This window comes from Rhopilema esculentum, chromosome 14 (genome assembly GCF_057945365.1).
Source record: "Rhopilema esculentum isolate cy_ngs chromosome 14, ASM5794536v1, whole genome shotgun sequence".
In the NCBI taxonomy this organism is placed as follows: Eukaryota; Metazoa; Cnidaria; class Scyphozoa; order Rhizostomeae; family Rhizostomatidae; genus Rhopilema; species Rhopilema esculentum.
This window is the reverse complement of record NC_142828.1, coordinates 4065265-4090820: the sequence shown is the minus strand read 5'-3', so window position 1 is coordinate 4090820 and position 25556 is coordinate 4065265. Positions and strand designations below refer to the sequence as shown.

The window sequence follows — 25556 nt, the reverse complement described above, 5'->3', positions numbered from 1 at the left end:
TTTTCATATTTGACCTGGATTCACCTGTTTGACCCTGTTCCCTATTTGACCCCTAGCGTTGCCAACACTGCTCTGCAAATTCTTCTCTGTTCAATTAAATTGGAATACAATAAAAGACATTCAAGTAGAATTTCGGTAAAGTCGTATAAAAAAATTTTCAACATGTCAAATTTAACTGTTAATCTAGCATCGCATCGGTAAAAGCAATTGCAATTGCATTGAAATCATGAAGGTCAGAAATAGGAAGAAAGATGGTGCAATAACATAGCATGCTGTATTCCTTCTAGTTTTCTTACGAAGTTGCTTCAAATGAAAGTCGTCAATGCTCTGTGAATGGCTATATCTCTATGCATTCTAACAGCGCCCAGCAGCAGTGAGATATTTCAATCGAACTGTTCGTAGAATTATTCATTTTTAAAACTCACGTAGCTTGTTTGATATTCCATGTCATGCAGCATGTATGTATGCAACTAGTGTTTCACGAAGCGAAGAAATGAAACTGTTCTATTGAATGCGCCACCCTCGATTTTATACCCCAAAGCTTGCCCTCAACAGTATAATACTCTTGCACGTGCTCTTTGACTGCAGCAGACAGAGGTAGCTCGTTCTTTAGTAACAAGTGCCTTTCTATGAGAATATAGATGCTGACTAACACCTTGCTCTCAAGTGCCGAGAAGATGCCTCTACAATCAAGGGATATTTTAATTTTGATATGTGTCATCGGTGTGGTCAGCTCTACAATGTTTCAAACGTTCTTTTCTCCTTATTGGCTGTCAATGGATACAATTTTTTCAGCACGGCTTGAAAGCCACATGTCAGTGTCTGTAACAAAGTGTGTTTTCATATGTCTAAGGAGAGAAAGATGCATAGCTACAATGTTTTACAAGACAAACAGCAAGTGCTCTCTGCTATGGAAATACCCATCTGGACTGTCGCATAAGGACCTGGAGGAAAGCAATGGTCAGACGGATGTCGTCATTTCACTTTTAATGGTAATGAAAACAGCGGTTTAATTTTTTCCATTGACAATGAAGAGTTGCCTAGAGCTACCAACAGTAGTCTTTAACTGGTTGTTGAGTTCTATGCTAAGATGAGTTGCATGGTTGCTTTAAAAACAAGGGAAAGGCATTAAACGTACTTATTAGAATTTTCTTTGTAATTTACAGAATCAGCTTCTGAGACTTGTTTTTATTTGGTTTTGAAATGCTACTTCAGGCACCGCGGAGCAGGATGGGGGCTTAGGGGGCTTTAGCCTCCCCCCACTTTTTGCACAAAATGCCAAATATTAAGTAATAAACTTCCAGTAAAGCCTCTTTTATACGGTTTATCTCTACCTGAAATAAAGTTTGAAGCTGATATTGAATCCGTGCTCGATCACAGGTCGAGCAGTGTTTGATCATAGTTCAGCAGTGATCAAGCGATCATGACTCATGGCAATTTTGTGTTTGTGCTATAGTAACTGCTCCGAAACGGAGATTTGGCGAGATCTATTATTACCATTATTATAATTATTAACATAACATTACTTCTTTTTTAGAATCCATGCTCTGCGAAGCCATGCTTAGGAGGAGGAGTGTGTATTGGCAGCAAACATTCGCTGGACTTCAAATGCCAATGCAGTTATAATGTGACAGGGGAGTTTTGTGAAAGTGAAGGTAAGCAGTGACATCACAGTGTTGTTCGAGATGAGACGGGCAATTGGTGTTCTCACATTGTAGATAAAGGTAGACTATCTTACAGAAAAATATAAGATTCTACAGATTGATGAAGGGCAGTAGCCTAAAATCTAGTGTAAAGCAAAAGCAAGTAAAAAAATTGGGCAGATCTCGCAGAAACGATGCAATCGACCTGTTCAGCAATGCGTTTCGTACCCTCACACTATATTTTGTTAATGTTCTGTTCGCTTCTTTTTACACCAAATTATCTTGCTTGAAGAGTAGTTAACTTTAGAAGAAAAAATTTATTCGCGCTGTACTGTTCTAGTGACTGGATGGCTGCGTATAATATGTCCAGGCACCTACAAGCTTCAGTTTGCTGAAAGAATGTCGAGCTGATAGAAGAATATTAAGACATCATAGTGACATGGATAAAATGTTTGGGGTGGGGTGAAGAAAAGATGGGGCTTTCGTGGCTCAATGTGGATCTATAGTGCTAGATTGGCTATAATTGGTATAGAACGTTCGTGGTATAAGTCTCACCGGCATTACTTTATATATAGCTATCAAATGACTGACGTATTCACTGTTACCTAAAACTACTTGGTACAAGAGTCGAATGTCGCCCTTGCTTTAAAAAGAGCAACATAATTTTCAATGATGAACTGGTTTTCAGTTTCTTTTTAACTTATGATGTTTTAGAATGTCCTTACCTTCTTTGCTAGAATGTCAAAAAAATAATAGAACATAACCAAAGAATTAATGGCTTTGGTTTCTGTAAGGTTTAATGCAAAAAGGGGCTAGCACCCTGCCGTTAAGCTCGAAACGATATATTAGCGTTGTACTATTCTAGTGACTGGAGACAGCTGTTTGCACATCCACGCAGTGTATAATACAAACATCTCAGGCACCTACAAGCTTCAGGCTGCTGAAGGAAATGGCGAGCTGACCGAAGCCTACTGTGACATGAACAAAATCGATTGCAAGTTTTTTAATCTTTCTTTCATTTTATTGCTACTCTACTGCAACATGCTTCTTTTACTTAAATCTTGGGCTTCCTTGTGATGTGCTACATATCTCTAGCAAATGGTTTGCAATAGAGAGTAATGATAATAAAGTAACTGTTACTGCTTAATGATTAGGGCTAAGGGTAAGAAATGATGGGGTTCTCGTGGCTGTTTTTCAGACTCTTAACTTCAAGGGTTTTAAATGAGTCGCTGAATAGAAATTTAGAAAGATTGCGTTTGTGGTACAGATGCTTATGATACTATTATAACTTGAAAAAATCTGCATCTCCAGCATGTTTATTTGAATTAAATCCTTCTGAGCAAGTAGTAACATACAGTCTTAGGTTTCCACTCACTTATCAACAATATTCCGGACAGACAACTTGCTTTCCTAACTCAAACGAGAAAACGTACACAGTTTTTTCGGCAGGCACGCAACTACGGATAGGGGAAAAGGTTGTCCTGGGGTCCATACCCCCGTCCTTTTTCTCTAAAGGGGAAAATTGCCCTTTTCTTGGTAAATTGCTTAAGCTTCCGTTTTAGAAATGAATACTTGAATATTATTTTGATATCAACCTAAGAAGGATGATCATAAATGATACACTCCGGCGAAATGAAAGGCCTCACAGAAAAACAGAAAACCGATATATTCAAACTTGCACGCAGTCGTTGGGATGAGCGTCATCCTGCGCAGGGGCGTCATTTGAGGGGAATAGATTCCTAAATTGATTCTGATTTCCTTTCACTCCGGATCTGAGTGTCGTCGAAGTTAGTGTCTTTCTGAAAACCACACAATGAGGCAAGCACAGCTTGTCAAAAACTAAGAAAAAATGGTATAATACCAATTATATCATCGATAAATCTTTCGAAAATATTGAACTCATCCCATCGGGCATTGCTCAAGATATGTTGTTCTTTTGTTGTCATGAATATGTTGGTATGTTTGGGGCAAACGGTCTCCCCATTGCGGTGCATTTAATAAAATAAAATTTACCACCACACTCTTTTTTATAAGAGCCAGTAAATTGAAGTTCAGGCTGGTTGTTTTTAATTTTTTCGAAATTGCGAGACTGGATTGTTCTTAAATTTTTAGGGTGTTAGCAATCATTTTCTAGATAATGCGCTGTAAGCAGGTGTTCAAGCCTCGTTTCTAGATATGTGGAAGCTGAGAAACAGACTTGCAGGTTTTCTGCCAGTGCCAAGAATTCATAACTTAAGAGGCAGCATCCTTCTGCTGTATTACCAATCAAATCGAGCGAATTCGCGGCACTTGCGGCGTAGGGTGAACATTTGTTAGTTCTTGCCTGCATCCCCGAAAATTTTCAGGACAAAAGCAGCATTGTCATATAGTCAACCTGGAGCGAAGAAGAAATGTGATAACGTGGAAAGTTTCATTCCTCGGTAGCTGTTCCATTCTTTGGCAGTATAACAAGCAAGCTTAAGTCAAATTTCGCAGGCAGAAATCAGGTGGAACTGTTCAATCTACTACCATCTGTAAGTCTAAGCAAAGAACTCCATGTTGTTAAGGGTTGCATTTCAAAAGTAAGCTCCTAAGATGAAAAAGGCACTGGAAAAAGAAGATGGCGGACAGAGAAGAAAAGTCCGCAAAGAAGAAAGACCGAAAGACGATACGAAGAGCAAAGAAAAGCGTTGCAATGTATACACGAGAAGAAAGAAGAAATCCAGGGAAATCACGGTTGAGATAAGACGGCGAACAGGCTGATCTTGTTAACGAGCAACCAGACAGTCTTTTGGACGGTCTTCATGTTGCTGACCAGGAAATTTTCCCTTAAATATGAAGATTGCTTGTGATGGGCTGCATTTCACCTATAGGTTCTTGCGAAGCAGAGATAGCAGCTTCTGAAGTAAGACGGTTGAAGACAGCCTATCGCAGTACAATGACGTCACAACGTGAAAGAGACTGGAATCTTATACAAATGCGGCCCTATTTGCTGCCAACATGTAGTGCTGTTGTAGACGCATTCTTAAAGTAGCAGCTCAGGAAAATGTTTTCACAATCCTCTTTGAATTTTATTGAGCATTAACAATCATCTGATATACATAATTATGTAGCTTCAGTTTCATTTTGGTTGCATTTTGATCAGTTAGAATAGAAGTAATCCCTGTAGTACTGTCAATCTGCATTGAATTGCAATGAGGCTGTTTATTCTATTTCTTCTAGTAGAAATGTTTACTATCTTTAGACTTGGAGGTAGTGAACAAAATTGGAAAATTCTTATAATAACTCTTATTTTTCTAAACATGAACATATGAACAAAGCTATAAATGAATAAAATTTCTTTTGTGTCCTTTCTGTGTCTTTGACTCCTGCCCTCTGAAATTTCTGGTTGCGCACCTGTTCGGAGTTCAAACGTAAACTACTTGCCATTATTAGTCCACCAGAATATTTGACTTATAATATTGATGACATTCTTGGTGTAAGGAATTTAACAAAGCTACTGGTAAGATTTTGTGCATTATATTAACATAGATTTATTTTGACTGCCTGGGTCCAATTTGAAGAGATAATTGAGCATTTTCTCCCGCACTGCTCTCTTCGACCAGCTTGCTGAAATTCCTGGGTTGAATGAATCAAATCTTTATTCCGATTTTCTTTCTTCAACACTGCTTGAAATAAGGATAATGTGCGACGATTTCTTTCACAAATAAGACTGGACGACTTTAGGATACTTTTATTTGTTCCATGTGAAGTCAATGATTCACAGAACTGATTGAAATTTCTAATTTGGATCTTAAATGGTACAGTTGTTAATACCTATCGCAGTGGGAACCTGCACCATTCGCACCATAGTGCAGGTAAAACTATTACTGTGGTATTAATTAAATAGAAAGAATGAGCCAAGCTTCTTTCCCACAATTTAAAAAACATAGAGAAACCCAAAATGATTGATCTTCGTTCTTATGAGATTTATTGTTGTTACCCTGACGATTTTCACAAATCATGATTGATTAAGGATATAGTGCAGTGAGGGGTAGTGGGGGCCCTTCATTATGCCATAAGTAACTGATTTCCACATCTTGCTCAAGTTATTTTAACCATAGCCGTTTCTTTCATTGTAATATACCCCTAATTATTATATCCCTTGTAATAAACCCCTTAATATACCTCAGGTCTTAAGAAAAATCGGAGCTAATCTTTGACAAAATGATATTGCATTTTGTAGCATCAGAGCGGAGCTGTTATGCGATAAAGATGAAATATCCGACTACAAAATCTGGTTTATATAAGATTTACTCCTCTACCATGATGACTGCTAAAATGACAGTTTATTGCGATATGGATACGGACAAAGGTAAGGTATTACATATTATCTAGAGAAGAGACTTCTTTACTGTACTGATATATTGTCTTTCAACTTTGATATTGGAGTTGATCTTGAACGATAGCTTGAGTATTTCTGAAAAATTCCTTTACAAATGCCACAGTACCGTAGTTCTTGACTTTTTACAATAACATTATAGACAGGGCATATACTCTAACAATCTTACAAACATGCTAACTTTCGTTTTCTCAATAGATCCCATTAGACTAAGATTTAAAGATGAAAATTTCGATTTGCACCGATTAGTGGATCCTTCGTTCTTAAAGGAGAACTGACACGCAAAAATAACTTTAGCTTATTCTATGCAAAATTTGTCGCTGACTTCAAATCTGGAAAAAGTTTTCTTCTTAGATTCACCGTTTTTCTGATATTTGCACTTTTATCTGCCAATTACGTCACAGCGAGGACTCGGGAATTTCCCGAATAGACCAGGCGGAGAATGGGGGTAGGGTCCCCCCTCGGGGAAGTAATTCTAATTAGGTGGGTTTGAGTAATTTTGGGGTGCTGATTCCGAAAATTGATGTTATACGGGCAAGTTGGGGGGCCTTCAGCCTCTATTTCATACCAAAGTCTCGTTTTCAATCAAAATAGAGCAAGTTGCTTTTTAAATGTCCACCCTTCGGGGAAGTATCTAAAATTCATTGGATCTAGATAATTTTAGAATGCTGAATCCAAAATTCGATATTATAAGTACGTATAAGGAGGCGTTTGGCCTCAATTCCTTGTTTAAATCTCGTTTTCACGCAAAAGGACAGAAGCGGCTTGATAAGATTCCTCCCAGTTAAGAAATGTTTCCAAATTTAGCGCAATAGGGTTATTGTGGTGTACTGATTCTAAAAAATAATGTTTTGAGGCCTTTTGGGGGTCTTTTTGGCTCCACTTCTAACAAAGTATCGTACATTGCATCACATTACAGTACACCAAATTGTAACACCTAATCTGAAAGCAAATGAAACTGCAATGCCTGTGATTCATGTTTGTTGTTGGTATGTCTCAAGATCCTCAGATGGTTTTGTGAAATGGTGATTGCGATCAATATTTCAGCTAAATGACATCTAAAAGAACTTGTATCGTTTACTATGAATCAATAAGCAAGTCCGAAAATCTCGTTAAAGGAAGCTTTTTAATCTTAATCATTGATTGGGTAAAGCGTAATTCACCAAAACCTTAGTGAAGAGAATTATCACAGAGAACAATGCGAGAACCTTGCACAACATTTTGAACATGATGAGTTATTCTACGATCAAGGATGCTATCAGAGATTCACTTATGCAAAAGCATTGATGAGGAGAAAGTTAATGGAAGGCAAAGTGACTGAAACAAGAAGCGACGTTTACACGTGGAGAAGACCGGGTCAAGGAGGCTTTTTCCAGACATTTGTATGATATGTAAGAAGAAGGTTTCAAAAGTGAATGCTATTCCACAGTCGCTATCTAAGATTGTGACAGAAGCTGGTGAGAGTAATTTGAAATAATCTGCAAAGGTTAGAGACGACTATGACATGATTATTGCAGTTTCAGAAACCAATAAAAAAATGCTATTTAGATTACACCAAGATTATTCGATAAAAAGCCTCTACAGTAACATCTACTGACGACGACGATGAAACATTTGGTAACTTTGATGCAGTACCGTCGTTGATTGAAAATGATATTCTTGAAGGTCAGCAGTGCTTGTCAATGGAGACCATCATTGTAGAGTACAATGAAACAATTGGAAAGCAAACAGACCCGATATAAGCTAAAAGAGCTTTCGAAGCTATATGGAGATAATAAGTTTTTGTCCAGGTGCAGCTCCAAATACCGCAAGTTGTTATAAGTAAGGTATGTCTTCATGCTCCAATACTATCCAAAAAATCCGGCTTCCTTCAAGAGTTCATGGTAAAAAGAGCTGCTTTTATCTTGAGAGAACTGATATTTATATTCGTCGATGATACATTGTCTCTTTCTTGGCCTCCAACTGTTGAAAGCTTTGGATCTAGAGAAGCATCACCAAGTTCCAAATTGTTGGAAGTGTTTTTTAAAGCGTTACTATCATTAAAAGAAAGCCATCACAATTCTAGTGAAAGAGTTAATCGTTTTGCTGGTTCACTTAACCAAGATGTTGTGCATACGGTATCAAAGGGAAAGTTCTTGACTCCAAAGCATGTTTCACATTCTTACTGGTCAAAAGCAGCCAATCACAGTTTTGGCCAGATTGAGCCATTGCATAACGTTGCAGTCCAGACATGATAGTTCCTCGCAATTTTATTAATTTTCTACAGAATGGAGAAAACAGAACCATGCACATTAATTCAAAGAGCGATAAAAGAAGCCAAAAGTTAGTTACAAGGAAAGACCGTCCTCTTTTCCAACGAAAAAAATTGCACTAAAGTGACGGAAGATGAAGTTGTCATAGATGAAAGAATGAAGAGCAATCACGAAGAAGCATATACAAAGCTGATTGCTTTAGTGAAAGCAGCAAACCTAAGGAATGGGGATTCTGTCAGATCACCTTCCTTCCGGGGATATCAATGTCCTATCCCTCTTTGTTGACCTTGATTTTGCGGGAATTCAAGTATTGATTGATAACGGAACAGGTCTTAATAGGAAAATTGTAATTATAGCGTCTTCAACACTGTGACATTAAGAAACGAGGAGAGCACTAATCGGTCTTCTTGCTTTTTCAGGAAAAGACTATGTTCCTATTTTTTTGAAAAGGGAAAATAGCTTTTTAGAGACAAATGGCAAAAAGATAGATTACCTAAATATATTTACGAATCTGGGGACCACGCTTCAAGTACCCGAACTTGAAGATATCATTGATTTGTACAATGCATCATCATAATAAATTCACAAAATATACATTTTCTATACATAGATTGGAGGAAACTGGTTTGATAGATTGATAGATGATTTATAGTGTAGTTGAATTTTATAGCGGCTAATGCTCAAAAGTGTTTTTTGAATACGAGAATTGGAGCCAAAAAGACCCCCAAAAGACCTTAAAACATTATTTTTAGAATCAGTACACCGTAATTACCCTATTGCGCTAAATTTGGAAAACTTTCTTTATTGGGAGGAATCTTATCAAGCCGCTTCTGTCCTTTTGCGTGAAAACGAGATTTAAACAAGGAATTGAGGCCAAACGCCTCCTTATACGTACTTAAAATATCGAATTTTGGAATCAGCATTCTAAAATTATCTAGATCCAATGAATTTTAGATACTTCACCGAAGGGTTGACCCTTAAAAAGCAACTTTCTCTATTTTGATTGAAAACGAGACTTTGGTATGAAATAGAGGCTGAAGGCCCCCCAACTTGCCCGTATAACATCGATTTTCGTAATCAGCACCCCAAAATTACTCAAACCCACCTAATTAGAATTACTTCCCCGAGGGGGGACCCTACCCCCGTTCTCCGCCTGGTCTAGAAGCGGAAACAAGATTATCGCCAGGAGTTGTTAAAATTCTCGGTTGACGTCACAAGTGACATGTTAACAATGCCGTTGTAAAGGCTTTTACCGCAACTTTGAAAGTACAAATGAAGTTTCGTGTTTTATTGAAAATAGTCCGCGGTGAAAAGACAAAAAATTGTCAGGCATTTCATTTATAAGTATAAAAAAGCTAGAAAATCTTAGCTACATGTCTGCTAGGACGCTAATATCTACATAAAATTTATTTTTATGCCATGATATCTTCGATGCTTTGAAACATTGAAAGAACCTCTAAGCTTATCAAAAAAGGAGTCGACTTTGATTAAAAACTGATGATACCGTTTCTTCAAAGTTTTTACTTGTATATGGGGGAGGGGGGGGGGTTGAAGCAATAGCCAAAAGACAAACGAAATCTAGTGGAGACGGCGGTAAAAGCGATCCTGCAACCTGCTTTGGGTGCAGAAATATGAATTCAAGAAAAAACCTTGGTTGACGGGAGCTGCGAGTGTGACTGAACTTGATTATCGTCTTGAAAAAGACCATCCCCTACCCAAGTCAAAATTGTTTGCAAAAGAAGATAATGCGCCAGTTGATATTCCTATGACAACTAAAAAGCATTTTCTTCGACTAAGAAATCAAGTTCTGTGACTAAGAGCTAAGAGCCTATTTCGTAGATCCAGATTTTTCAACAGCCTTAAAGGTAATTCCCGAAACCCTTCACACCCGGTGAAAATGGCATATTATCCGCACAAGTGCGACTTTCAACCCGCCTTTACTATTTAATATCACTATACAGTTAACGCGTTTGAAACATGGAAAAACAATCATAGAATGCTATATTGATAATGAATAACTTGCAGTTCCGTTTAGAGCATCATAGGCATTTCAGCGAATTAGGCCATACAGACAAAACAGTCTGGACAAAGACCCCTCAATCTGTAATGAAATTCTAGTTTTACGATACCTGATCCCATTTAGATTGTAACAATAGCAATGTTTTTAATAGAAACTCCATATCAGTTTGTACTTCCAGTTTGTTCTTTGTTCATAATATCGTCACTGTTGAGCCATGGAACGACTGTCTGCCCAAGCGGCAGCGCTGGTTGGTAGCAAAAACTCAGACAGCTGAAATTTTCCATTTGTTTCGAAATCAGTGTAATAAAACTCGGATTCAGAGTCCCAAACCATTGAAAAAGTTAATTATGTGTCAAAAATGCAAAATTAGCTTCTTTCAGATGCACAAAAAAAACATTTGTCCGCAGCATTTTCTTAAAGGTTTCTATAGAGAAACACAACACGTGCTGAGAACATGTCACTTGTGACGTCAAAGATGATCGCCTACTCGTGACGATTTTCGCCTCGAGTCTCAAGTTGTCGGAACAATTGTCGTTTCTCAACTTAAAACGCCCGTATTTCAAAAACGGTAACTGTGATTTAAAAAATTTTTTCGATCCCGGAATTTGCTTGTCACAAACTACCGTTTTAGCCAAACTTATTTTTGCGTGTCAGTTCTCCTTTAAGTTATCGGTGACGTCATTTATGGTGTAATTTCAGTGTTCAAATAGTCATAACTTGATTGTTATTCGATATATGATGGTAAAACTTGCTTGACATGCAGTGTCTCAAAGTGCTCTTTCCATTGGTATATACAAATTTAGCATTTGCTGATTTGCTTTCACACGTGATTTAGCAATACATTGACATCTGGAAGTAGCTTCTGTACACCGCATGCTGATTTTAAGTGCCCAGCAAAATTATTTCTTGCTAGAATTGTCAAATCTCGGATATTCCCTCATGAGCTTAAGTTTTCTTTTCGATGTTTGATTTTCAACTTTCAGATTTTTCGTAAGAATATGAAAATTCTTAAAACACCCGTATCTATGAGTTTATCTAAACAAAATCGATCATTTTCCACAAAAGAGACCAGCGACCATTATCCAAAGACATTGCATATTTTCATGTTAAGAATAAAACCCACGATTATAACAGAAACTGTAAATTATGTCAGCAAAATGTAGAAAACTAAGTTAGCAAATTAAGAGTCTATTTAGTTTTATCTTATTTTTGCTAGCTACATTTTATCGAATTATAAACATGTTTTTTGATTGTGGTTGGCGTTAATAAAGATTAGCTGCAAAATAAACCAACCCTAAGGGCCTGTTTATATGAAGACGGCTAGCCTTCTTAGGGCTGAATTTCACCATGCGTTTACATGAGATTTCTTTAAGGTTTACATTAAGGTCCTGCCCAGCGTTTGTCAAAGAGTTGCAATTTCGCGCCTTTTTGTTGGTTTCATCAACATGGCTGACCGAAAATGTTTTCTGTTGATGTTATCTCAAACGATAGCCATTTTAAAGTGCAAATGACTCAGTTGCGCGTGCGCACGTCGTTACTTTGCATCTCGCCTAGGAGAGCCAGCCCTCCTAATTTTGTTTATATGGGAAATTTCCAGCCCTCCTGGGGAGATCTCGGGTTCTCAACACCGAGATCTCGGCTAGGAGGGCCAGCCCTCCCGTCATATAAAACAAAACGATTTTTATAAGGTGATATCTCGGCAAAGAAGGCAAGCTCTCTAGGAGGGTTATCCCTCTTCCATATAAACAGGCCCTAAGTAAAGAAATAATAAATATAGCCTACTCGGACTATTCATCTTCGTATAGAGACCCACTTGCTAACATGAAAGAATTTTCTGTACATGTCCAACCAGTTAGAATTTTTAGCTCTTGAGGTTTATAAAACTCAATCCTATTTTGCAAAAGACTGATTCGTTCCTAAAACAACAGCTCACAATCTTCGACCCAATACCCTATTCAAAAAGTCAGAACTACCAACAATGGCATCAAAACATTAAGTTTTCAAGGTCCTAAAATCTGGACTTTAATCCCAGAATCAATAAAGAGAGCCCAGAGTACTACACACTTCTAGAATTTGTTTAATACTTTGTTCCTTAAAAACGAATGCGCATGTTCTTTTTGCAGTAAGCAATCTGTCTTTGGCAATTCTTGATGCTTTATGCTAGTCTGAATATGTGTGCGCTCACTATTATAAAAACTAACACAAAATAATTTACATAACACAAAAAAATGCAATGCTCCAGGCTGCTCAAGAACCCCGGGTTGGTTTGAGGGACTCTTAGTTGTCTCTGTTCCTTGGATATCCTCGAGAGACTACTGGTTGCCACCAACCCTTTAATATGTTCCAGGTACTCTTTTCTGCCGAAGAACCCCGGACTCGTTCGAAAGACTCCTGCTTGCCTCCGTTTTTTGAATTCCTAAATCTCTTTTAATTCAAGAAACGAATTGAAAATCACTATCTCTCAGCCGGGGTAAAAAACCCAAACATAATCCAATTTTGTCGAAAACTCCCACCCTTTTTACCTCTTTTGCCTCATGAAAGTTCTTAATTTTCAACACAAATTTTATGTAGAGAATAATGAAATTTTATTGGAGCTCGAGTCTGGACACCGTAGCTTCAAAAATTTAGAAGCAAGAATGATTTAATGAATGAATGAGATGGATAGTCGTGATTTATCTTGAACCCATGTTCTCTGTTTTATGCGTTCTCTTCTTTGTTGAGCACAGATTTCTTAACAAAGACCCAGCCCATCGATCCCAGACCCATCGATTCAATATTACAGGTCTTGCTGTTATTCGTATTCTTATTTCTAGGTGGTTGGACGCAAGTTATGCGAGCTAGATCCAATGCGAATGATATTGGCGCATTTGAGAGGTTCCCGGTTGTTGGAAGCAGTTCAAGCAGCAGCCTGGATGATTTCGAGCCAACTGGCAATTACTATTTTAACGACTTTGGAATGGCGCACTTCAAAAGAGTCTCTGACTACCGAGAAATAAGGTTCTATTGCAGATCTCCCCATTTTAATACATCTTTTCACATCAAAACACTTCGAGGATCCAAAAATGGAACAATTATCGCTCAAAGATATGCGATGATTAATCATCCGTTGGTCGAGTTGTGTGGGGCATTCGCATCCCTTCCAGGTGATTCATCAAATTTTATTGAAAAATGCTCAGAACTTCTCCCTAGCACTACCATTATTGTTCCATTTTTCTTTAAAGAAAACACTGGAATTGCTGCCTTTTGGAATATTGCCTACTCACAGTTTGCTTGTTTAGACAAAGTTGGTTTATCTGATTCTACATTGGACTGGCCTGATAATGCCGTATTTCAAGGAGATTTATGGAAAGTTTATGTTCGTTGAAATGTAAAGGAAGCTATTGTGATTTAAATAATACATAATGTGTCTAGAATATTAAAAGAGGTATCTTAAATATGATTATTTCTCAGTTTTTCAACAATTTTAAATTGTAAAACCCAAAAGACAACGATTTTAAGGATTGAGAACACACTGGCGTTCTTTGCTCCACTGCTCGGCATCCTGTTTACGTGTTCGAGATTTTGTTGCTTTGGTACCCAGGGTACTAACACAGATGCATTGAAAAGAAATTCCAAAATTGGTCTTTGTCAGACTTTTTCTAATCTTTTGTGAATATAAGAAGCTTTATTGCACCAGTCCAATGCGGGCTTGTAACATAGACAGGCAACATAAATGATATAAGGTCAAAGAGTTTGACAGTTACTGTTTAGATATCGCACTTTATGTTTTTAACCTTATGATAAATTCCTTTAAGCTCTTTTGGCATCGTCGGCAATTCCTGCAACACATTCATCAAAATTTGTGACTCTCTTTCCATTGATCAACATCAAAAATGGTATCTCATTTCTAAACTTTTCAAATTGTCATTTGTACTCATGCTACATATTTTGTTGCAAACATAAACCATTGAAAAACCCGGAATTACATCCTTTTTAATTTTGGTTGCTTTCTTTTTTTCTCAGTTTTCCCTTTTTGCAGCTACAATTGTAATAGTCTTATAATGTTAACTCAGGCTAGCCAGTTGCAAACTACCTATGTAATAGAGAAGTTTGTCATTGTAGTTTAATTGATTTGAAATGAAAAGTTTTCATTATTACTATCAATACTTAAGTAATTGTCAAATTTGCAAGATAAAGAATGCAACTATGATCAAGTTACCTGACTATTCGATTAGCAAGTGAAAGTTTGGGAACAACAATTGACAGAGTTTAAGTCGCTAGAGGACTTGCAGCGGAGATATCGTATGGAGAATAGTAGAAAGTATTAATTAAATTACTGGCCATCCTTCAGAGACATCAAGGGCCCACGCCACTGATCCAAAACTGAACGATCCCTCAATGTAAAAAAAAGTTTCCTGTTACCTTTTACCCTGTCAATTCCCATTGTGGCAAACATTTTGCTTACGCAGTTTTACTTGTGGATATCATTGCAATAGATTTGTTGTAATCCAAACGTTTGTCTCTATAAATACTTCAGGCTTATTTTAGTCTTTCATTTATTGAAAAAGTGGGAAGGCCATGGCCCCTAGGCTCCTAGGTCCCCTTGCCCTCTAATGCGTGGACCCTGATGGCAGAGCATTGAATGCCAAAATAAGGTCGTGGAGGCTCTTTGTGTTAAAGCAAATCCTGTATCATTTGTTATATTTTTAAACTTAACACTTATGCATCTGCTATGCTCAGTTAAAAACAGTGTACTTTTATGCTTCATCGATTGTTCTTGATGTTCCTTATAATCCAGTCGATGTAATTGCTGACTTTTGTGTAGGCTCCATATGCGTTTGGTCTTCCACATCCAGTACCCCAACTTACAATACCCGTCAATTCGAATCGATGATTTTCTCGGCAAAGCAAGGGTCCACCACTGTCTCCCTGTATATCATCAAGATAAAGACAGTTAAACATGTGACTAGGTAAATACTAAGAAATTGGTTTTACGATTCTTCGTCGAGCCGCTCGAAGCAAAGAGGAAGCAAAGATAATGTCGTCCTCCAGGCACATAAAAGACTTGGAGGTAGGCGTGTCTTTGAAATCCTTTGAAATCCAATCTTTGAGGGCAATATGAAAATGATCGGAAAATATAAGTCGTAATTTCCAATGCTTATTTACGTTAGAGAATTGTAAAACATAAAGGTAATTCCGAGCATTTTCTCAATTCAGAAAGGAAACGGCCACACATTATAAAGTTAAGGTTTTGTAAGTAAACTCTTATTACAAATTTAGTATAAAATTACCGTCATTCGGAAATTTTGTAACCTTTACCCTCCCAAAAATATCTATAAATTTACGTCCCAGGTTTTCTCATTCTAAACTTAGATTTCTGCTCAGGAGGTATTCCAATTAAAGCCTGACAGGGTGGTCCAGTCTATTTGATGGTCTTATAAATGGCTACCAAATGGCCTAGAATCGATAATAACACAACGGCTTAGTTTAGCTTACGTTTTATTATAGATAATTAACATAATTTTATTTTTCCCGACAACAACAGTCAATGGCGAAGAAATTTGTCAAAGAAGGACCAGACGTGCACAAAGAAATGGATGCAACCAAAGACATAATTTCCGTCCTTATGCTACCATTTGAAGGTTATTTTAAAAGAGACTACATTTTGAGGGTAATTTTTTGACATTTTAGTTTTGGCCATCTTTGACCTTGACTGGACCCCCATGATAGGCCATAATGGGAGCACCCCCCCCCCAAGGGATTTTGTCAATCTTCTGTTTAGGAGCTAACAGAGCTATAGTTATCCTAGGCCTTCTCTAGCATCACGGCTGCTAATTTTATAGCATGGAGTTAAAGAACACCGTTAACCCTAATAGTGTGTCAATGAAACATACCGAACAGGCATCCACTTTGCCATCTTTATACCCAGCGCACAGCATATTGTCAGTGAAAAATCCATGTTTCTGAAGCGTTTCCTTGCATTTTTTTCTCTGTACGATTGGAATCTAATGAAAGAACTTCAAATAGAATTTCGATAAAAAGTCGTATTATCTATACGAATTTGTCGAGAAGAGTTCATAATGGTAGGAGAAAATTTCAAACATCGTCATACTTTACTTGCAGTGATATTGAATACCTTGTCTCTGATAATATAGAACATCAGAACAATTCTAACTAGTCAAGAAGCGCGAAGATAATTTATTTACCAATATATGCTAGAAAGTAGATAGATTGTATACAGAAACTTTGATTTTTTCGTGAATCGAAAGAAAGGCCTATGGCATCAAGAATTGTAAGCAAGACCCATTAGAATCATTACCAGATTACTCTGTGCCAGATTGCATCCTAGAAAATGACATTATTTTCATATAAAGTTTACCGGGTGCCACAATTGCAACAGGAATTCTTTTCTGATATTAAAATTTGACTTTGGAAATTGGCAAATGACAGCACAAAGCTTTACATCCCCTATCTTAAATTTGAAAAGGTCTTCAACCTCTTCTTGGCTTTATTGGGTGGGAACAGAAAGCTACTTATTACTTAAATGCTATACTTAGAGTCGAAAGTTGCACCTAACTTGGCACTTCTGTGCGAATAGATCAATTTTCTGTTCAAGGTACAAACAATCAAGAAAATGCCAAAAACAATTTTGAAGCTGAATTCAAAGAAATATAAAAGCGAGGCTACTTATTGTAAACCGAGGTGTCCACTATAGACAGGGACGCAATGGGAGTTAAATATTTGGGGGCTAAAGGCAATTTTTTGCAAAGATTCCAACTGAGTAGTAAAATTTTCCAGATTTTCCGACAACCTGGCTTTCTTTAGGGCCTCCTGCTCTTAGCAATTTGTAAGCACATGCAATTTACCTGAGCTTTTTTGAGTATTTTTGAAGTAGGACCAAATTCCTGTACTCTCCCCCAGCCGATGACAGTACAACTCTGCCCTGCCCTTTCTTTCTTGTTTGCTTCTGGAAGACACACAGGCTTGATCAATTGAGTGTATTTGATACTCTTAGCAAGCTTCAGAAGGGCGATGTCATTATCATATGATCCAATCTTGTATCCATTATGCTTGATAATCTTTGTTACGTTCATTTCCATTTCCACGCCTATTTATGAAAAAAATGATCTTTTAGGGAAATGCAAGACCTGCATATGGATACCTGTATTAGTACATCTACCTAAGGGGTAAGTATCATGAAAATTGGCTAACTTTTTACATAAGGGGTTTTCTCAAAAGTTTGAGAAATGTCGTCATGCATAAAGCAGTGCAGTCAGAACTTTCTATGAATCTTTTGATAATTTTAAACAGCCGATGTTAAGGGCACTGCTATGAAAAAGGCACTTTGGCCCCCATGTACCTCCTACCACAAGACAACAGGGGCGGTTAACCTACCGCTCCTCCTCTCCGGCGTCCCTGTTCGGTATTTAAAGACTTTACAAAATATTAAAGTAAACGTTCATTATCGTACTTTAAAGATATTTCAGTTAAACGCTTATTACCTATCTAATCTCATATTCTATTCAAATGCTTTTAATCGAAAAAACAATTATACGAATAGTTGTTAATCGCCTAGAGGCTCTAAAGATATTTTTTTCAAATATTTAAGGCGTTTATGTTTTGATTTTGCTCCTTGCTTAACTAGTCAGTGGCTTCAAAAGTTTCCTTTGCGCAAAGAAATAGAAACAAGTTTTAAAATGCCTCCACTTCTTTGCTATTTTACCCTTTTACAAAGTTTAGGATTCACTAATCAAAACCCCATTTATTGGCTTTTTATTAATTTTATTATGGAGGGACACTGTTAAAAAAGAACATAGATAAGAAAGGTCATTGACTTTATTTATGTGAGTCAAAAAGAGACGTACATTTAAAAGATGTTGCGGTGTAATAAGGTACGTAGTTCATTTACATGTCTTCAGAGAAACTTGGTTACCTCTGAGAAGCGTACTGTTTATAAATGAAAAACACATTTTCTGAATTTGTGGCCACCCTACATCGAGACAAGGCCATTGCTTTATCAGAAGATGCCCATGAGATTGAGCAGATTGAAATTAAAGTATGAATTTTGAACCATTTACCTTCATCAGTTTTCAAGTCGTGCTCAGCAATCCTCACAATGAAATCATTCTGTAGTGGAGTACTTCTGGGTCTCCCAAAGCAATGAGCGGCCGTGAGAACCCACTGGTTATTGATCAAACTTCCCCCACATATAACATATCTGCGGTCTCCTCCAAATTTCTTCTGGTTGACAATCCCGACTTGCCAAGGCCATTCGCCGTACTTTGCATGGGTGCCTCCAACAACACGACTTCTGGCTCTGATTCCGCAAACTTGTTCATTAATTACTTTACTCACAACTTTCTTGACTACTGTTTTTGGTTTTTGCTTTTTCGACTTGATAGGACGGGCTTTAATCTTGCTGCTGGCGATTCCTTTAAAGTGAAGTGAGCCATCAAAAGGACCACCGAGATGTGTTTATTCCAACTTATGAAATCAATACCAAGAATAAGTCAACTCTGCAATGTTGGACAAAATTTGAAATTCGATGCACTTCTGAATTAAAATTCCTGCTTTTTCTTAGATTCGTGCTGATTTTATCGACAAGGAATCAATTTAGAAAATCAGCATCGAATTTTGTCTGAAACTGGAGACGTGTTCGACGGTTCTGCACAAAGCACAGCCAATTTGAAAAATTTCCTCCAAATTAATAAGTACATTATTCTATATTTTAATTCAAAGAGATATTGTAATTGGTCATCCTGCCACTGTTAGATAAAAAGCATGGATTGTCCTCAAGTGTCCCCTTTGAAAACACGTTGATATTGTCTGTTGCTATATAACTGGGGCTGTACGAATAACTGCAAAAAACTCTGTTCTGGATTAATACTTCTTGAGCAAAAGAGGAATATTGTGGCTGAAGGGTTATATGTATCGACAGGCACCTTTTGCGTCCCCGAGTAAGTGGAAATATTTGAGATGGGTAGGCAAATTAGCAATTTAGCTTTACAGTGGGGGCTTCACCTCCACCGACCTGTCTCTAATTACGCCATATGCTTTACCCTGCAGTGTTCCTATCAAATTTGCATCCAATAACATCCTACTTCATTTGCCTACCCTATTTATTTCATTTCAGACGAAGCGTGTTGGGTCAGTCATTAACCGAACAGAGCTTTTTTGTACAGAACTCAAAAATAGGCTTTTTGGTCGGAGCCTACCATGAACTTAGAAGCTTAAAGATGTTCGTGTTTTGGACGTTCCATGTTTTAGTTGTACATGCAGATGCATCTAAGGAAGTTGGGGAAAAAAGTCACTTTCATAAAAAAGACCATTCTTCTATCGGTCCCATGGGAATTTCAAATGTAAAATACTCACGTGGGCATAGTTTGCAGCTTTTCTTGCAATTTAATTGCATGTAGGCAGGGTTTTTAGAACATTGACCAGTTTTTGCCCAATATCCACACAACTGATTATTGTCTTTGCATGTAACTAGAAATAGACCATATCATTGTTTCATTATAAAGAATTGTACATTACAAACATTTGGATGGACAACAGAGAGAGACAGACTGAAGCGAATACACAGATATTGTGTACAAGCAAAGCAAGCTGTATCGAAGATTAGTAGATTATGACGCCTTCTTTTCTCATATAAATATAGGCTATCAACTTAATGAGTGACGAAACAAATGTGAGTGCTCGAAATTAACTATAAACTATAGTATCATCGCCACTATTTACATTTTTGGATCCTTTGTTTTCACTGTTAAATAGGGCCTAGGCATTCTTGCCGCCATACACAACAGAACCATCTAAACCACTAAAAGCGACACAAATGAAGCGTTATAAAGCATCAGCCTTTGCTAACTCCTTTTTCTTGAAAGCATATATATTTCAGAATAGTAAATTATTTTGTGAATAGAAGATACATTTGTCGGGGACCGCGGGGAGGGGTTGGGTGGGGGTAAACATGATAGAAACCGAAGAGCAGGGCGATTTTTGGTATGATTTTAAGTACATTTTGGAAGGCTAAAGCCCCTGTAGCCCTTCCCTCCCCCCCTTGCCTCCGCGGTCCCTGACATTGTATCTTCTCTGGAAGGCTGTGTGGTAGTTGTCTCGATTTCATCGCTGAATTTCACAGTAATCACTATCGCTTTTTCTTTTATGAACGGTGCATGCTTAGTTCTGTTTGCAACAAAGCTCTCTTTTTATGATATTTATAAAATAGCAAATAAAGGGGGCTTGCATCCTTAGACGTATTTGTTTTGTGGCTATAAGGTGCCCTTCCTTCCTAAGTGCTTGCAAGAGTCTAAGTGGAAACTGAGACCCTCAAAGCTAAAAGCAGGTTAAGAAACGTGGGCAAGATTTGAACATAAACAGGGACGTAGAAATAATTTGAAGTATGTCCCTACATCCTAGTTGTAGTCATGGATAACGATTGTGTTTAAATAATACAGCCAATCAATTAGAAAATAGAAGAAAATCTCACTTTTGGCAGACGAACCACACAATTGACAACTTTTCCTGCAATTCATCTGCATGTAGGCTCTGTTCAATGTGCACTGGCGCGTAGACGCCCAATAGGAGCAATGGTAGTGCCTGTCATTGCATGCTTGTGGTGCAGCAGCAGCTGTGGTAGAAATATAAACACTGCTATATAGCGAACGGCTTAAGAATCAAATATAAATTCGCATTTGCAACATTTAATTGAAATGGGATAGAAAATTTAAAGAAAATTTTATAACGTTGAGATTTATCATATTTTTGGATATGAAAGATTGATGGAAGTGGCCCATCAATTTGTATCGAAAGTCAATCTTTTAATTTTAACAAAAAATTGCCCCGTGATACAGGGAATCGTGAACGATAAAAGTCCCACTTTTTCATACTACTTCGCTGGTTGACGTTGTCTCCTCTCACTGCCTATCTCATTTTTTATCAAGTTTTCCGCGAATCTAGCAAATGGCCTACCGAAATTTGTTTTCTTCAGTCAAGAAATCTAAACACAGTTTTGTAAGCATTTTAGCTATCTATACGACCAGCTAAAAAAATCAAATGACTTAAGTTGATATAATGTTTACTCTACTTTGTTTGAATACATGAGTACGTGAGTATATGTTAGAAGGCGGGTAGAGGAAAACAGAGCGATGCAAAACTGTAACCTGTGGAACAGAGCCCCAGAGAGTCAACGAAAGGAATTATTTGGAAAAGAAGGTTGTCAACAAGAAATGGATAGGCAAATACTTTTACTTTCTTAAACCTGCTGAGACTCTGTTACCAAAGGTACCAACAACTTTTCGGTGCTGCCTCTTGATTTATAAACTAATAACCCAAATTTTACGATAAACTTTCAAATTTAACACACTACATGCACTTTTTATAAGAAACAGGTTATAAGAAACGGTAGGCTTAATTTTTCGAAAGTTTAAAAACAACTCTACCCAAATTGAAGAAAGCTAAGAAACTTTTATAGTTTGCAGTTTTAATTTTCCAAGTTGATACTCGAAACAGTCTTGACATTGAACATATTTGCCCGTTTGAGGTATTTTTATGCAAGTGGAGTAGGGAAACATTGTTTGCAAGTTGTTGAGGGACTCAATACACAATCGTTAATCATTCTTCGAATGAGCACATTACATTAGTTTATCTCTGAATGTGAGTAAACTATTTACTTCATCTAGGAAGCACATTTAAAAATTTCATTGCCTAGGAAATCTAAGAAACATATAAAAAACTTTTGATAACAAAGTGGCCAGAATATTTAAGAAACTGCCTACCAGCACCGGACACCTTAGTTTCTTATAAATGAAATACGTGTATCCTGGAGGCTGTGGTCATCAATAAAATAAAATGTAGCTATAAATATACAACAAGTCCATTTGAAATATAACACTAAACTCGCTTTCCTCTTATTAAGCTCCCTGTAAAGTATCAAAACTCACCAACAACTTTAGTTGGACATATTCTACAGCTCTTTTTGCAGTTTAGCATCATGTATGCTCTGGTTCTTACACATTCTCCCCTTCCTGCCCATGTCGGACACATTACATTCAAATCTGCACATATCGATGCGGTTGTACCTTTAAAAAAGAATAGTAATGCCAAGTTATATAGCGAGTTTGATCTTTCTTTCGGTCTAGGGACGGATGCCAGCGGGAAAGAGGGGAGAGGGGGGCGGGGGGAGGAGGGTGGTGTTAGGTACAGTGGTGGAATTTCAAGCTTTTATTTGGGGGTACCTAGGCCTACGATTTTCCGACAAGATTATATCTTTGATTATGAAATGTTTTAAGGAAACTGTACATTTTGATGAAAATTTGTGAGTTTTTGGCAGCGCCTTTTAGAAATCTTTATTGACCACGCCATAATTAAGTAGCAAGAAGAACAATCCATTTATGATTTTTGATGTCAAGATCGATATCGCACCTAAGGCAATCGATGATACGCGAGGTCAACCAGTTACACTATTCATGGTAACAACATGATTGTAATTGCAGTGCTCATTTTCTGAATTTTATCTTTTTTTCTTCAGTGGGAAAGACGTTTGAAAATAACTTTTATTTGGAAGAATCCGATGGCTAATCTTTACGGAATTGAAATTAACAGCTCACAAGCAGTTTTGATTTTGATCATATATTATTTGATTGATTATTTAGTACTGGCTAATATTTCATCAGCTATGCTATGTTCAAATTTTGCAAAAAGGGCACAGAGGCAAAAAGGGCACTGGGGCAAAAAGGGCACTGGGGCAAAAAGGGCACTGGGGCAAATAAGGGAAATGCAGATCAAGGCAAATAGGGGAAATTTGGCAAACATGCTCTTAAGATTAGCTTGAAATACATTTCAGAACAATTTTTTGCAGTAATTTCAGTTAAAAATTTTCGACGAGATCACTGATTGGACGGGCCCGAGCCCCCCATACCCCAATAATTTCCGCCACTGGTTAGGTAATGAGTGGATTTTCTGCAATACCCTTCAGGTGAATGAAAAATAACGGAAACGCCAAATTTTAAAAGTCAGTCAGAAATAAAGAAAAGCACCACTTTGCATCCATAGCCTAATCTGAGGGGGATTAGCTACGGGGGCAACCCTTTGTTTATATGAAGAGGAGGACAATAGCCTATTGTTTTAGAACAAAGGAGAATCACTTGGGCTTGAGAGGCAATTGCCCCCCCTAGTTAGTATGTTAAAAAAGGCCCTTATCATCACTTGTTAAGACTGACTTTTTAACGAACCAAAAAGCACTTTTGAATGAACCAAAGTAAAATTTACAAAACGCATTGTTCGTCAATGTCCTTCCTCACTGCCTGTTACCGCCATGTTTTGTAGGCTCTGGTTTAGCTCGTTGGCCTGAGCTTACATAAAAACATCGAAAGAAAAAAGATTATGGATTCTGATTTAAACAATCTTTTGGCGGTACAAAAATTAAAATAGCTTTGAAATATAAAAACATTTGATTATGCTAAAGCTTTTCGTCTGGCACTCTTCAAAGTCTAAAACGTCAGAAATTAGGTCCACTGTTGAGGTTGCCTTATCAGTGCCGCTTGCCTATTGAGAATGTTACCAATGTTATAGGTGAAAAAGAACTGTCTACACAATAGCGGTTTTTTGTGCTTATATGAATAGATTCCAAAACTGCTAGATTGGAGGATAGAGTAAAACAGCATGTTCCTTCTAGTATTAGAAACAAAACTCATCCCCAAAGAGAACAGCCATCTAGGTCTTGCAGATCTAGAACTACAACTAAAATATGCGATTCTGCTATCGGGCAGAAAGTGAAACTAGCATTATTGGCACCGTCAAATAAATGATGCTGTCTTTTAAATGAAAAAATTATCATGCTAGGAGAAATATGGCTGGAAAAACACGAGCTTTTTACAAAGATACATCTACGTGTCTGCTAAAAGTTGGTTTAGAATTTTTTAGGTCGGGTTTCTTTTAGAAAGCGACTGTGTACTCAAAGACTGTTGTATGTCAAAGTCACCTGACAAGGCTGTTCTTGTTTGGGATTTTGTGGTTCGGCATTTTAAGCATCCTGATCGAGTTTTGTTACTTTCTTACATACCCATTTTTCTAGTACCATAAGATAAAGCAATGTAATAATAAGCTAACAAATAATATGGCCTAGTTATATAAAGCTGACTTCAATGAAAGATTGGACGTCCAACAAGGGATGAGGGTTACGCCCTAGAATAAACAAGATTCATATTTTATTTTCTAACGTAGTCAAAGACTTGAAGAGTTCCACGCACTAAGTCCGAAGGTCAGACATTATATAGAAGATTTGAAATCTTGTAATAAAAGATTGGCAGGTACTAACTTTTAATGAATTGTACTTTTTACACTATGGCCTTCTCTTTTTGGAAAGATACGAATTGTTATAGATGAAACCAGGTGTAAATAAAATTGTAAACCAAAAAGGGAAAAATAAAGCATAAAAAAGCTCCATATCTACTTGCCTACAATAAGAGAATTGCAAACAGCGTATATGCTTGCTATGAGAAGCATATACCCAGCCATCTCTCATTCGAAAATGAAGTTGACCTTTCTATGTAGAGCGTTATCTGTATTATTGACGTATGGAAGTTTGACCACAAAAGTCCCGTATTTAGAGAGATCATTCTTTTCAATTGTTCCAGTCTCTATTCGAAACTCTTAAGCGATACTTCCGTTTGCGACATTCTGCGACTTGTACCATGTTAACATAATCCAAAGAAACACAAGGAGAAAATTGAGAACAAGGAGGGTAAATATGTCTTAACTAAAACAAACCATAGAGAAAGAAACGTCCCTGAAATACTTTTTTAAATGTTTATATGTCCCTATACAAAACGTTTGTGTCAACGAACAAAGCTCAGATCTCAATATTTGTCATCTTCAATGTATCTCTGTCGCTACATGTTTTTTAATAAAAAAGTTTTTCATTCAGCCCAGCCTTCAGATTTTCTTAGCTATTTCCTAATTTCAGCACTAATACTGTCTTAATTGCAAAGTTTTGCGTTACTGAGCATGCCCGTTGATCGGGAAGATGAAATGTTATCAATATTTCTGTATTTCTCTAAAAAAACCCTCAACGTCATAGCCTCTACTATCGTCATAGTCTGTATAGAAATCAATTTCTTCTACGTAGAATTATCGAAGAAATCAATTCTATACTGATACTTCTTTGCATCATAAGAATTTATTCTCAGCACATTATTGTCACAAAACGAAATATTGCACACTTTACACGGCAATTTCCTTTGAAATTTTGAATTTCTAAATTTTCAACTTTCTTAGGATTCAGAGATCCAGCCCTGAACTTTTTT

The 25556-nt window shown here is 37.2% G+C and overlaps 2 protein-coding genes across 2 annotated transcripts; one reads left to right on the top strand and one right to left on the bottom strand.

Moving 5' to 3' along the window:
* The first annotated feature begins 94 nt into the window (after positions 1 to 94).
* On the top strand, positions 95 to 14437 carry LOC135696507 (uncharacterized). Its single transcript, XM_065215914.2, has 5 exons — positions 95 to 992; positions 1538 to 1655; positions 2509 to 2637; positions 5848 to 5976; positions 13089 to 14437. Exons 1-5 carry the CDS (start codon positions 642 to 644, stop codon positions 13637 to 13639), a joined length of 1278 nt encoding a protein of 425 aa, XP_065071986.2. The 5' UTR covers positions 95 to 641; the 3' UTR covers positions 13640 to 14437.
* A 7-nt stretch (positions 14438 to 14444) lies between these two features.
* LOC135696351 (prostasin) lies at positions 14445 to 24859 on the bottom strand. Its single transcript, XM_089112403.1, has 8 exons — positions 24708 to 24859; positions 22194 to 22331; positions 20741 to 20881; positions 19627 to 19740; positions 18333 to 18686; positions 17121 to 17362; positions 16149 to 16259; positions 14445 to 15183 (listed from the first exon to the last, which is right to left on the bottom strand). The coding sequence occupies exons 1-8, from the start codon at positions 24766 to 24768 to the stop codon at positions 15019 to 15021; spliced, it is 1326 nt and encodes a 441-aa protein (XP_088968529.1). The 5' UTR covers positions 24769 to 24859; the 3' UTR covers positions 14445 to 15018.
* Between the last annotated feature and the right edge of the window lie 697 nt (positions 24860 to 25556).